The 15,114-nt window shown below is 44.3% G+C and overlaps 2 protein-coding genes across 3 annotated transcripts in view; both read left to right on the plus strand.

The window, feature by feature from the left end:
- The window catches only part of REEP5 (receptor accessory protein 5), an 806,416-nt gene that overhangs the window by 600,292 nt on the left and 191,010 nt on the right, over window positions 1–15,114 (plus strand). The gene's annotated exons all lie outside the window — the stretch shown is intronic.
- Window positions 1–15,114, plus strand: part of MCC (MCC regulator of WNT signaling pathway) — a 475,168-nt gene that overhangs the window by 406,285 nt on the left and 53,769 nt on the right. For both annotated transcript variants that reach the window (XM_050793047.1, XM_050793048.1), the window contains 3 exons: window positions 9,822–9,968; window positions 10,942–11,031; window positions 12,137–12,285. In XM_050793047.1, the coding sequence (XP_050649004.1) occupies window positions 9,822–9,968; window positions 10,942–11,031; window positions 12,137–12,285 (386 nt within the window). The remainder of the gene's footprint in view (window positions 1–9,821; window positions 9,969–10,941; window positions 11,032–12,136; window positions 12,286–15,114) is intronic.

Consider the following 15,114-nt stretch of genomic DNA (forward strand, 5'->3'; position numbering starts at 1 on the left):
CAGGTGCCTGCCACCACACCCAGCTAATTTTTTGTATTTTTAGTAGAGACGGGGTTCCACCGTGTTAGCCAGGATGGCCTTGATCTCCTGACCTCGTGATCTGCCTGCCTCGGCCTCCCAAAGTGCTGGGATTACAGGCATGAGCCACCATGCTCTGCCAGCCCAGAACATATTTCAAACACTTATTTGTGATGGGCGATGATTTATGCGCATTTTGTTTCATCATTGCCAGAATCCTAGCTGGTAAGTACTATTATTATACCCTTGTTAGAGATGGGAAAACAGAGGCCCACAAAAGCTTTAACAAACTTGCCCAAGTCTACATTGATGTTAACTCTAGGTACCAAAATTTGGGATCTGGTGGCTTTATTAGGGGAGGCAGTTGTCATTATTCTGTTGGTTAGACCACTTTCCTGTAGCCTTCGGTCCACGCTTGTCCTCAGCCTAGCCCCACTCCCATGCAAACCAGCAGTGGGTTAAACAGCAACGTGGGGGCCAGATTCCTTAGGGTTTCACAGACCCACTCTACTGGCATTCTAATGCTACGTGAAGGTACCATGAGCTTGTTGCAGAAAAGAGGAAGCTGGTGGTATGCGTGCGTTTACCTTGACCTGAGTCCGGTGTTGTGTTCCCCTCCTCTCTGTAGACTGAGGGAGTTTTAGGGGGAATCCAAAGCAGAGAATTCCCAGAACCCTGGTTCTTGCACCGCTTCCGTGGACACAGCTCCCAGTTACTTTACGAGGGCCTTACACACACTTGAGCCACGGAGACTGTGAGGCAACTCTGGCTGTGGGCACCAGTATTTGCTTACTCACCCCAGCCTCCCTGGACCTATGAGGAAGCCAGGCTGCTTAAAGGCTAGCTCTTGGCTGTCATGAAAGAAGCTGACTCAATGTGTCAAAAAGCTGGTAAGAAATTAGGAAGATTGGCCTGGAACAGTGGCTCATGCCTGTAATCCCAGCACTTTGGGAGGCCAAGGCGGGTGGATCACGAGGTCAGGAGTTCGAGACCAGCCTAGCCAACGTAGTGAAACCCCATCTCTACTAAAAATACAAAAAATTAGCTGGGCGTGGTGGCAGGCGCCTGTAATCCCAGCTACTCGGGAGGCTGAGGCAGGAAAATCGCTTGAACCCGGGAGGTGGAGGTTGCAGCAAGCCGAGATCACGCCACTGCATACCAGCCCAGGTGATGTGCGAGACTCTGTCTCAAAACAAACAAACAAGAAAACAAAAAGAAAAGAAAAGGAAGATTGCCAAAATGCTGGCCTTTTCCAATGCAACCCTTTTGATAATCATATCCAGGTACTTTAGTGGGTTATAGAACAAAAGAGAAAATAGCACACCTATCACACTTACCGAGAAATGGAAACGCTGATGGATTTTTTTTCCTTCTATTTTGTGGTCTCTTGTGTTTCCATCTAGTCAAAATTGCCATTAACAATAAAACACCATGTAAATTCAGTTTATAGGAAGAAATAAATATTTGCTGTAAATAGGTTCTGATTATTTGAGGGCTCTAAGAAGAATCATATAAAGTCTCCAATAAGAGGTGTGGTTCTCGGCAAAATATCTACAAACCCTGGACTTTGAGACGGCAGCTTTCCAAAAACTACACAGGGACTAACTGCATGAAGCTCATTAAGTAGAGCTTTCCCAACCTAGTGATTCTCACCCTTCTATAGTATGGAAATCATCTCATCTCAACCAGCTCCATTACACAGTGAAATTATGAATTACAACCTAATTACCTGAAATTACAACTACTCAGTGAGCACTGCTACATATCATCAGCGGAACAGGCTCTTTTATGGCTAATAAAAATGTTTCTGATCCTGCTTAGGACTCTGGTGCCACCTTGCCTTCCTGCTGGTCACTCATCTGTGAGCCATATTCACAGATGACTTCATCAGCTGACTCTTGTCTGTGCTCCCACAATTGTCCTGAGATTGAAGCATCCGCATAGCTGACCTGTTTCATACTTGCCCAGCCTCACGTTTTCGAGGAATTTACTAGCACTTTGGAAACCTGCTTCTGTGCACACTCTTTGTGTTTGACAGCTCTAGTGCCAAATCCCTCCAACGTCTCACTTTCCCCCTCTGCCTAATCCCTCATGCTCCTGGCTTGCATCATTTACTTTCTTTTTGATTGATTGAGAAAGAGAGAGAGAGATCAATAGAGAGATAGATAGATGTGGGATCTGGCTATGTTGCCCAGGCTGGAATGCAGTGGCTATTGACAGTTGTAATCACAGTGCACTCAACTCTTGAATTCTGGACTAAGTGATCCTCCTGTGTAGCAAGCTGCCTGAGTAGCTGGGAGCTGAGCTTGAGTACAGGTGCGTACCACCATGCCTGGCTTTTTTTGTTCTAATTTGGCACTCAGGGCAGAGAGAGAAGATAATTATATTCATCAGTCACATTCACTGGTCCCTCTTTTAATTTATTACTTATAAATAATTTATCCCCTATAATATCCCATCCCTTTCCCCCTATTTTGTGCGTGTCCTAAGATAGTGTTTTGCATTACTTTTAATTTATTTAAATGTTATTGTGCTGTCACCTTCTCTTACGTTTTTCTCCTCAGCACTCTAATTTTAAGGTTGGTCCATATGACTGTGTGTACATCTGGTCCTGTGTGTCTAAGGACATCTAGCATTCTGTAGTGACCCACCTATTACATTTACAGCCGCTGCCAATCAGATTGCTTCCCACTTCCCATGACCACAAACAATGCTGCAGGGCATAGTCCCTGTGTCTCCTCCGGCCTGGTGGGAATTTCTCAGGATCACATGTCCAGGAGTGAAACTGCTGGGATTCAGAGTCTTGCTTTGACCAAGTACTCCAGGGCAGCTTCAGGGAACGCTGGCCAGGCCGTCCGCCCAACAGCAGCAAAGGAGTACTTCACCACCTGTGTCCCTGTCAGCTCTTGTACTTCCATTGTTTCTTTCATTCCATTCTTTTTCTCAGGTTTAATTTTTTTGGTACTGAAAATCATGTATTCTTAGCAATTTCTTTCAGCAAAGATCTATAGGTGATAGATTCTTAATCTTAGGTGATAGATTCTTAATCTTTTGCCCATACTCTTGATAATAGCTGTATAATCTCCTGTCACTGCTGTAACAAATTATGATGAACTTAGTGGCTTAAAACAACACAAATTTATCATCTTACAGTCCTGGGGGTTCAGCAGTCCAAAATGCATCTCATTCACTAAAATGAAAGTGTCGGCAAGGCTGCATCTTTCTGGAGACTGGAGGGGAGAATATACTTGCTTGTCGTTTCCAGCATCTAGAGGGAGTCTGCATCCTTTGACTGTGCCCCTTCCTTCATCTCCTAAGCCAGCAGTATAGCATCTTCAGAACTCTAACTCTGGCATTCCTGCTTCCCTGTTACAGGGAGGGGTGTAACTTCTGAGTTGTGAAGTTGTGAGTCCTGAGTCCACCTAGATGATCCATGATACTCTACCCATCTCAGTTCTCTTTTGCCATGCAAGGTTACATTCACAGTTCTCAGGGTTTAGGAGGACGTGGATGCCTTTGGGGGCCATTATTCAGCCTACCACAATATTCTAAGTAGGCATTAGATTTTAGAGTGATAGGTTTTTTAGTGGCATTCAATAGATTTTATTGAGACTGTATCAGTCCCTGTTGAAGGTGTTGGCAATGCAGTAGTGAATGAAACAGAACAACACCCACAGACCCACAGAACCTGAGGTGCCTCTATCCCATGAGAAGGCAGTGTGAGTGTGTGTGTGTGTGTGTGTGAGAGAGAGAGAGAGAGTGTGTGTGTGTGTGTGTGTGTGTGTCTCAGTCTCATTCCATCACCCAGGCTGGAGTCCAGTAGTGTGATCCTCCTAGCTCATCACAGCCTCGACCTCCCTCCCAGTCTCAAGCAATCCTCCCACCTCAGCCTCCTGAGTAGCTGGGACTACTGGCGCATGCACCACATATACAGATAGTATAAATTTGGGCCTCACACCCAAAGGTGCCACTGGTTTGGGGTTTTGGTTTCTGAAGGTTGACTCCTCTGCACAGCCTCAGGATTCCTTCTGTGGACAGCACTTTCAGCTTTTCATCAACGGATCGGGCAGAGAGGCTCCAGGCATGAGGCAGAGGGATCAGCTCAAGCAGCTAGACTCGCAGGCGCCCTCCATCTCCTCCCTCCCACACTCACATTCTGTGCCCTGCTCACAGCCCCTGGGCTTGCAGTAGTACCACCTCCTGGCAACCCCTTCACCTTTATTTCTCATTTCTGGCACCTGGAGATTTTGCTGTCTTTTGACCTTGGCAATGAATTTATTTCTCTCATTGTTCCTTTTTTATGCAGCATTTGTATGCATTTTTAATAGGAGGAGCACCTGTTGACTTTAGCTGAGGCTGTCATACGCTGGGAAGTTTCAGTTGTTGTATACAGTTACATAGCTGTAACCTCTGTTAACCTCTGAAAGCCTCTGTTCTCATTCTTGTCCTTCCTGCTCTCTGCCAAAGCTGAATCAGTGTCTGCCGTCCTCCTTTTGGGTAGATTCTCTTTGTGTACATTATAGAATTTTGTTTATTCTGTGTCTTTCATCAGTGCTCTTCCTTTCACTTGGTCATTGAGGTATGTGTCCAAATTTTGTTTTGGCCAATGCCCCAAGCACATTCTTATCTCTGTTGTGGTTTTAATCCTTTTTTATTTTGTACTTTATTTTAATGAGGTCTCCAGAGTTGGAAGAAAACAGTGTGTTCCTCAGTCTACTATCTTCAAAGAGACAGTTCAGCTGAGCTCTCAGTGCTGCTGTGTAAGCTTCTTTTTTTTTTTTCCTTTTTTGGTCATAGGTCAGCCTCCTTTCTCATTTCTGACATTCCCCTGTCATACCTGGCAGAGAAAACAGAAGCCATCAGACAGGAGTCCCTGTTTCACCTCTTCCCTGACAGTCTGCAAACCACCTTTGTTATTGCCCATCCTCACCTCCTTTCCTTTTCTCCCTGAGAAAAAGGTGTCCCTATCTCCCTGTCCTCCACTGACCCTCCGCTCCTGCCCGCCACACTGCCACACCTCCTCCCTGAACCTTATCCATACCTGGCGTTCCTAAACCTATCCAGTTCTAATCACTTCTCAGTTCTAGTCACTTTCCTTCAGACTTACATTTCTAATTGTTGACTGATAAGCCCTCCTTCACATACTCAATTGTTTTCTCAAATTCAGCCTGTCCAAAGCTGACATCATTGTCAGCTCCAGACATTGTCAGCTCTGGTCATTTCTTTCTGAAAAGATCAGCTTCTCTTTATGTTTTCCTTTCTCATTGCTAAGTAACTCCATGATCCACTAAGTCACCAGCCACAAGTTTGGATTTTTTTGTTTGTTTGTTTGTTTTTACCTCCTTGAATATTTCCAGAACTGCACTGATGCATACAGTAGCTACTAGCCACATACAGCTATTTAGGTTTGAGTTTAAATAAATTAAAATACAATACAATTAAAAATTCAGTTCCTTGGGTACACTAGGCACATTGCAAGTGCTTACAGCCGTGTGTGACACCAGGCTACCGTAGCAGACAGCGCCGCTCTAGAACATTTCCGTCCACACAGGGAGTTCTGTTGGATGGAGCTGGTCTAGAGTGTATCTTGCCATCCTTATTCCCACTTCGCTGACTGTATTTGAGCACTAATAATTTCCCACCTGAACCATCAGTAGAGCTCTTGGCTCACCAACTTTTTCTTCCTTACTTCAGTCTGTTTTCTCCTCTAATCAAATGATTTTTACAAAACCCTTGAAGAAATACCAGAGAGAAACAACTGTGGCCTTTTAATGTCATTTCCTTACTTGAAACTTCCAGAGTCTCCCCCATTATCTTTTCCTCTTTATTTGCTTGTTGAACAGCTCAGCCTTCAAGATTGAGTTCCAGTGTTGCCTGCTCTAGGAAAGCAGAGGCCAGCCAGGATTCTTCTTCTGCACTTAGACACTCCTTGTTGGTACCCCTCTCTCAGAGCGTGTTTCCCATTGTAATGTTTACCAGCCATGCAGTAGCTTCAGGAGAAGTGAAAAAATGGCCTTTCAGGTCATGTTCTGGTGTTGAGGAACCCCAGTTGAGACAGGCTGTGAAGAGTGGTGAATGATGTTCTCACAAGTATCAGTCCCTGCCTCAGGTTACCCTTGGTTCTTGGCTATCTCTCGACTCCAAAATATATATTCTGTAGAGAGTAACAGAGTTCCTTCAATAAAAATAGCTGTGTGCAGTGGCATGCCCCTATAGTCCCAGTTACTTGGGAGGCTAAAGCGGGAAGATCCCGTGAGCCCAGGAGATTGAGGCCAGCTTGGGCAACATAGTGAGACCCTGTCTCAAAAAAATAAATCTTCAGTGAAGGAGGAATATTTTAATTACCACAAACTTTCATAGTTTTGGAGTCTAGGAGTCCAAACTCAAGGTGTTGGCAGAGCCACACGCCCTCAAAGGGCTTTGAAAGAGAATCCATCCTTGCCTCTTCCAGCTTCTGATAGCTCTTGGTGCTCTTTGACTTGTGTCCAGTCTCTGCCTTCATCTTCACAGGGCCTTCCCCCCTTTGTCTCTATGTCTGCGTCGTAAATATCCCCTCCTTTCCTCTTGAAAGAACACCGATCATTGCACATAGGGCCCGCCCTAAATCAGATTATCTTGGCTTGAGATCATTAATTTAGTTATATCTACAAAGACCCTATTTTGAGATGAGGTCACATTCATGGGTACTGGGGATTCAAATTTGGACATATCTTTTGAGGGAGACATAATCCAATCCACTACAATGGGTGAGAATAAAAGTGAGAACTCGGTTAACTATGTTTCTGCCTCTTTCCCAAGCCATGCCTAAGCTGACTCAGCATATTGACTTTAGCCTTCGTTTCTTGCATGTATTCCTATACATTAAGATTCTCACTCGCAAATCAAAAGAAGGAGGAGGAGGCCACTTAACCGGCTGTCTTTCTTTCCGTGACAGGCACACTGCACTCCCTTCAGCTGGATTTGTTTCCACTGGCTAGCAATTATCATTAAATAATAAAGCATAGCCCAAAATAAACATGTTTATCATCTTTAGTTTTCAGAGACATTCTCTGGGTCCAAAGCTTTTAAAGTGAACGTAGATATTTAGATTTAGAAATTATTTTAAGCACATGTGTGCACATATACAGCAAGGAAAATGACTAGAAGTAATTGCCTCTGTGGAGTAAGAAATAACATAAGCACTTTGACTGTTTTTATGTTTTAGTATTATCTACATTTTGCACAGTGAGCATGTTTTACTTTTGTGATTAGAAGAAGAAATGTTTTTAAAGCACGGATAGTTTTAATAAAGTCTTTATAAATTGCCCAGGCATTTTTTTTTCTGTATTTTTTTTAAAGAGATTTTAAAAAAAAAAAAAAAGCAAGATGAGTAGGCCAGTAGGGATTCTAAGAACAGACCACTGATGGTCTTGAGTGCAATTCAGACACCATTTAGGTTTTGGAGTGGTGTTAACATTGTTAATTATTCAGGACCTTATCAGATTCATCAGCAGTAAAAACTGAAATTCAGGGTCTCTACTGGGAGGTTTCCCCTAGTCCCTGGGGGAATGAATGAGCCGTCTCTCTTTGCACATTTTTTCCTTGTGGCATAATGAGGTATCCACCCCCATACCCATTTTTGGTTTGTCAGGGACCATTTCAGAATGAGTCCTGTAATCCTTCATCAGCAGTACCATTTGGCTTCTACAGGGATGTATTTTCCTATTGTTTAGGCTATTTTGAGTGTAGCCCTGCGTCTGGTCTGTTTTGAGGACAGCACACATTTCCATCGATCCTCCATTACTGGAACCCGTGGCAGAGCATTAGGCCCTTTTGAGCTGTTCCACTATTGAATGCAATTTGCTTTGAGGGAATTTTCCTATTTTAGCTTCTAATATGTTGATGAATTATTGAAATTTCAATTACTTTTGCTTCCCAAGTTAGCAGGATGGAGACATCCCAGACATTTAATATGAAAAGCTTTCCAGTGCCTTTTAGAGAAGGGGCCACATGCCTGTTCTCTGCCCTTGTCTAGAAGGCTTTTGGCGGCAGGGCTGGCACCAGGGCATGGCTCCACTCTTCCTGTCTATGGGGTTAAAGTGCTTTGTGGCCTTGGAAGTCCCTTAGGTCAGTGCTGCTCAAGGTATGGTCCCCTGACCGGCAGCATCAGCATCTTTTGGGAGCTTATTAGACTTGCAGATCTTGGGCTTCATCCAGACCCTGCTAAATCAGAATTCCTGGGGTGGGGCCCTGGAGTCTGTTTTAACAAGCCCTCTGGGGGATTCTAGTACACTATTTTGTTGAGAAAGCCCTGTCTTAAATTTGCTAGTGCTAACTCTTCCCAGCCCGGCAAAGTCTGGTGCCCATTTGTAAGGACCGTTGGGTGCTGTAGTTAGTTTGCCCTTTCAGGTGGACACTGTACTCTCATGCTGAAACTGTGACCAAGGTTATAGAAGACCAATCTCTAGCAACGCTCTTCAGCTCCTTGGAATACTTCTCTCTTTGGAAGTCACAGAGTTGTAACTATAGAGAAGCAGGATTTGGACGTTCAATTTCTGTGCAGTTAAATGTGCATTTTAAATGTAACTTAGAGGGCCCCATGTTTCTTTTTTTGTATAGAAGGACTATTTAGACATTCCTACCTACTATCCCAGGGAAAATCCATCTGTAGGTAACTTGGGGAAAAGGTGCTGGCTCCATCAGTGTCTCTTCTCTTAGCCTAATCTTTTCCCCAATGCAGACACCTCTTCTAAACCACACATATTGAATAACTTGCACCTCTTCAAACATAGCATGTCATCCCAGCACCTGTGCGCTCCCCCACTCTCACCCCCCAAGCATACCACCACGAAAGCCATATCCTCACTTGTTCTCCTTTAAGATTGCTCAAGTACCACTGTCTTCGTTCAGCTTTGTCTGGATGACTTCAGCTGGAGTTACATTCTTCCCTTTTTCTGCTTCCCATAACACTTGAGATAGAAATTTATAACACTCAAGTGCACTTGTGTTGAAATCATTCCTCTCTCCTCTGGGCTCTGAGATGATGATTCCATGAGAGGTGATTTCATCCTGGGTCCTCTGTCTGCAGTCCCCAGCACAGTCAGGCACTTGGGGCTAAAAGAATAAACATTCCTTAAAGGTAGTTAGCCAGTGCCTGGGCGCAGTGGCTCATGCCGGTAATCCCAGCACTTTGGGAGGCTGAGGTGGTAGAATTGCTTGAGCACAGGAGTTCAAGACCAGCCCTGGCAACATAGCGAGACTCTGTCTTTACAAAGAAATTTAAAAATCAGCCAGGTGTGTTGTGTGCACCTAGTCCCAGCTGCTCAGGAAGCTGAGGCAGGAGGATCCCTTGAGCCCGGGAGATTAAGGCTGCAGTGAGCCATGGTTGCACCACTGCATTCCAGCCTGGGCAACAGAGCAAGACCCTGTCTCAAAAAAAAAAAAAACAAGATGGTCATCCATCCTGGAAGCTTCCAGTGCCTTATATAATATGTGCACCTCATACTTGTGAAGAATAGATGATGGTCTGTGGCAGATTGAGTTAAGAATTTATTGACTCTTGGGCAATTATAAAAACTAGTAATATCATCACTTTGGTTTGTAACTCTACTTTTGGTATTACGTGTGATTTAAGAAACTGATTCGTTTAAAAAAATTATTAGTCCAAAAAAAAGAATATAGTGACTTTTATGTGAACTCAACCATCCTAGCTTTTCAATGGGCTGATCCCTCAATGTAAATGAAAGCCCCACCACCTACCCATCTGGCTGTTTTGCTCTTTAGCCAGGGAAACCACCAACTATGTCTAAGCATTATGATTGCAGGTCAGAGAGCTTCAAACTCGACTACAGAGCGTGCAGGCCACAGGTCCCTCCAGCCCTGGCCGCCTCACTTCCACCAACCGCCCAATTAACCCCAGCACTGGAGAGCTGAGCACGAGCAGCAGCAGCAATGACATTCCCATTGCCAAGGTGAGTTCCTGGGGATGGACCTGATGAGCGGGAACACCTCCTGTTATCTGGAAGCACCAGGCTCATCCTAGCCACTGTACAGGCATGCCCTTAGCTGAGACAGCCCAAGGGGCTTCCCCTGAGACCTTACACAGGCCTTCTATGCAGGAGCTGTAAGGAGAGATAACCCACTAATAGTTTTAAGTCTCTCTCAGCTGCAACCTGGACGCCAGCTCTCATTAATCAGCCAGCTGGAGGATGTCACAGCTGACAAGTCATTATGGAGAGTGAGACGTTTTGTCAAGTGCTCCAGTACTTCACAGTGGACAGAGTTGCTCTCAAAGACTAAGGTTCAGCCCAGTGGGGGACCTTGAGTAATGAACCAATGATCTCCCCACTCACAAGACTGACAGCTCTGCCAGAAAAAAAGAAAAATAGATTATGATGGACAGGCTGTGGCAGCTGTGAGAAGTAGCCCCACTCATTCGCTGGCACAGCCCCCCAGTACGTATGTTGAGTCTGTCTCAGATGATGAAAATTATGCCTGTTGGCTTGCCTGGTAGCTCTACTAGCCACCACAGTAAGGTTGATTCTTAACTATCAAGTTTAATAAGTTAGGTTAAACCAGTGTTTTCTAACCAGAAGTGAGCTCTTCCTCCAGGGGACATTTGGCAATGTCTAGAGACATTTTTGATGGTCACAATTGGAGTGCTACTGGCATCTTGTGGCTAGAGGCCAGAGATGCTGCTAAATATCCTACAATGCACAGGACAGATCCCCACAAAAAGAATTATCCAAGCCAAAATATCAGCAGTGCTGAAGTTGAAAGGCCCTGGCTTAAGCTGGTGGTAGAAAAATTGGACAAATGAGCTGTTCTTAACAAGTTCTTTAATCATTTAGTTGACATGGCTAAACAGCCCTGTATAAACAGTCCCAACAGTTTATCTGGGGAGTGGTGGGTAGTTTTCTATAATGCTTTGTTTTCTTTTTTAAGATTGCTGAGAGGGTGAAGCTATCAAAGACAAGGTCTGAATCATCATCATCTGATCGGCCAGTCCTGGGCTCAGAAATCAGTAGCATAGGGGTGAGTGTTCACAAGAAGCAAGGCAAGAAAGTACCCGGTAGAGCTACACAGACAATTGATTATAGATGACAGAATAACTTCCCAAGTCTATCTCCAATAAACCAGTTATAATAGTAAATCACACCTGATTTCCTTCCAAAGGATTAAATTACAGTGTATGATGATTTCCATCCATATGGTGAATTACTTCTTCAGCTTTAGGGGAGATTTTTTTTCCTTTCCTTGAAACCATTCAGAATGAAATGATTTAGGTCCAGTTCTTGGTGATATAGATGAAAGTCTTGAAGTATCTGTCTTATATCACCCTGCTACCCCAGAGACGAAGAGCTCTAAAAGAACTCTGCCTTTTGCACATCCATCTTGAAAGGGGATGTGCTCTCTACTGAGGAGGAATGTTGTCTTTGAAGCCTAACCCAGTGGTAGGAAAGACCAGAACCTTCAGTTTAGTCCCAGAGTTTTCATTTGTGAAGTCAGGCAACCCCCTGGGACTGTAAGAGCTGATGGATGGTGAAAAGCATTAGTTTCATTTCTTTAAGGGATCTTTTAGGATTGGGGATGAGGCTGAGAGAGCCAGCTATTTGATCCTCAGAGACAGAGCCTTAAAATAGCATTTTAAGGCCCTAATTTAGAATTTTACACTGAGCAAAAATTGCGTGTATTCAGATTCCATGCCAAAGCCAAAATGTAAAAATGAAGGAGTCAGCCCCTCTCCTGGGCTACAGAAACCAAAAACAGTGACCTGGAGTAGCAAGGAATTCAGGATAGGGGAAAGAAATCCTGATTCTGTTCAACATTCAGAATTTTAGGAACTCCAGGAAGGCATGATCTCCCCATCCTGGCTGCCCAGCGCCACGTGCTTGGGGAGGGAGTCATATTTTGATCCTGTTTTCTTTTTTCTTCTACTGCTTTTATAGTATTTATTAGTTAACTTTTCATACTAGGATTCTGTCATACAAACTGAGAAACATTAGGGTAACCATCCTCCCAGTCCCCCATTCTCAAGGAATATCTTGAGAATTAAATTCTTTTGCATACAAAACATGCGTGGCGACCAGCATCTCTGAAGTGACACGTTCCAAAGGGGAATTAATACTTCTTTTTGCAGGTATCCAGCAGTGTGGCAGAACATCTGGCCCACTCACTTCAGGACTGCTCCAACATCCAAGAGATTTTCCAAACACTCTACTCACACGGATCTGCCATCTCAGAAAGCAAGATTAGAGAGTTTGAGGTGGAAACAGAACGGCTAAATAGGTGAGGAGAGATCCTATCGATTTGATCCTGGGGCAGGGAGGAGCTGCTGCTCCTCACTTCTCTTTCCAAAGATCTGTTCAAGGTGGCTTACGTATTATGACAGAGCAATACTGTCAGGCTGGTGGGTTTGGAAGTTCCCACCACCTTGGTCTTCAGAGGAGTGCTCCCAACAGTCTGAGCTGCCATCATGGCTGTGACCTGGGCATTCACATGGGCCTTGTGCTTAGAAAGGTACCATGCTTGCTTCACTGCTCTGCTGTCACCATTTTAAATTCTTAATACTGTTAAACAAGGGACTCCGCTTTTTTAGTTTCACACTGGACCTTGCACATTACATAGTGAGTCCTGGGAGCAGCCCTACAGAATGGCAGTAGGTCACAGGTGACTGCCAAGCATGCAGGCCTGTGCTGCAGAGAACCACAGAAGGAAGTTCTGGAATGTTGAGTCAGCATCTCAGGGGCACTTGGAGCTACTGGAACCAGCAAAGGCAATCTGGTAGGGCCGTTCCTGACATGGACCAGGCATGCTGGTCTATCTGTCCTTGCCCTTCCTGATGGTTGCCTAATTTTATTTATGCTTTTTGCAAATGTGCTCAGTCTTGGGTCCCTACATCCTATCCTAACTGCCCTACCTAGAGTAATTTTACCGTATACCCCGTTATATGGATTCTTTTCAAGTCTTTCAAAAGAGGTGGTTTCAGTTTGCCCTTTTGCCGGTTGGCAAAGACTCTCTTATGTGTCATGCCAGTGATGAGGGAGTTGCTAACAAAGCAAAGGAGAAGGACTAGGGCCAAACCATGGAAACCACTTGGCCTCAGAATTGGTTCTGCAGTGGCAGAATGGACTGTTGAGTCGCATCTGAGTGTGGTGTGGCTGCCTTGACCTACCAATCTTTAGTGGAAGAGCACTGTAAGAATTTGAAAGGCTTATGAGCTAACCAGGAAGAAATAGGGATACCCTTCCCCATCCACCATTGCTTAATTCCATTCCTCTTGTGTATGGCAAACCAGAATAAATTGAATTATCATGTTAGTCCTCCCTGATTTGAAGCTGTTTAATATAGTTCATGAGAACTAAGGTAATTGACAATCTAGGTCATTTTAAATCTTGAAATTAAATGGTTTCCTTATTAAATCCAGAATACTTAAGAGTGATAATCCTGATGATTACTTAGTGGCAGTAAAGAAGCCGTCTTCTCACTATCACTGGCCTGGGAGTGCTTAAAAATTGAATCAGATATGCCCTTTGCAATTTAATGAAGTTAGATGCCTTCAGGGGGACCTCGATTTAGTGAGGATCTCCTCTCTACAGATTCTGGGATTTAACAAGTTGGATTTGTGGCTGAACTTGAATAGGGGAGTTGCTTTCTACTCAGTTATATACACCCAGGAGAGACCAAAGAAGGGAGAAATATTTTGCTGGTAGCTCATGTTATTGTGGTGTTTAACAGCTTACAAAGGGCTCTCACAGACAGCCACTTAATCCTCAACCTGTGAGAGTAGAGTAGTCCTGTTTTGCAAATGAGAAAACAAAGACTTTGAAGTCCCAAGTTGAGTGACTTGTCTTAAATCCAGAGCTATTAAGTAGCTGAGATGGAATTCCAACCCTTACCCATTGACCTCACCTCCATTGTCATCTCTGTGATCCTAGCTGCTGCGGGAACCTGGGGCTTCTTAGAAATAAGCTACCAGTATATCCTGATGTCTGCTATTTTAACTACCTACCTCAAAGTTGGAGGCCTATTACTCTCAAAGTATGTTAGCCTTTAGCTTCATGATTGGCAGGGGAGGGGTGACATCTGTACCCACCAAAATGTTTTCCTTCTCTAACAAATCTGTGTTAAACATCTACTATATGCTAGGCTACGTGGCACGCAAAGCAAAGTAAAACAGATAATGGGGTCCCTGCTCTCATGGAGCTTATATTCTGTTAGGGAAAATAGACCAAGGAGAAAACAAATAAGATGATAAGAAAGATCCAAGAAGGAAATAAATAGGACACCAGCAGAAGCTGAGGGAGGGTTGATTTTTTCGATGGGTAGTCAGGGAAGGTGTCTGAAGAGGGGAGGCTTACATTGAGATGGATTACAAAAAAAAAAAAGCAGCCATATGGCAAACTGATATTCTTATGGCCACTTAACAACCATGAGGCCTGAAAGAGGAGCTGTCCAAAGGCCAATGGAACTGAAATGGAGTAAGGGGAAGAAGCTACACGAGATGAGGTGGCAGAGCAGGGGCTGGCTCAGATGTGGATTTTGATGCCATGGACACATTTTACTCTTTAAGTATAATTGGAAGTCATTAAAGGGTTTTTTAATGTGGAAGAACAAGATCTGATTGACACTATGGAAGCTCACCCGGGTGTGGAAAATGGGAAGGGTGAGATAAGAGTGGAAGCAGCATGATCTTTGCAGTGCACGAGGGTAGCTGTGGCGGGATGGGGCCAGGGGCTTCACGTACGACATATGCGGTGCTGAAAGCAGTGGAAACTGCAGCTGGTTTCCACTTGGATGAGAAAAAGGGATGGTCTCAAAAAAGATTCTCAGAGGTCTAGTGCAGGAGCATCCAATCTTTTGGCTTCCTGGACCACATTGGAAGAAGAGGAATGTCTTGGGCCGAACATAAATCCACTAACAGTAATGATAGCTGATGAACTGAAAAAAAATTGCAAAAATATCTCGTGATGTTTTAAGAAAGTTTACAAATTTGTGTTGGCCGCATGCAGCCTACAGGTTGGACAAGCTTGGTCTGGCGTGTAGTGTTGGGTAGATGGTGTTGGCATTTACTGAGATGGAGAAGATAAGGGAGGATGAGGTGCAGGGAAAATCAAG

This window comes from Macaca thibetana, chromosome 6 (assembly GCF_024542745.1).
Source record: "Macaca thibetana thibetana isolate TM-01 chromosome 6, ASM2454274v1, whole genome shotgun sequence".
Lineage (NCBI taxonomy): Eukaryota > Metazoa > Chordata > Mammalia > Primates > Cercopithecidae > Macaca > Macaca thibetana.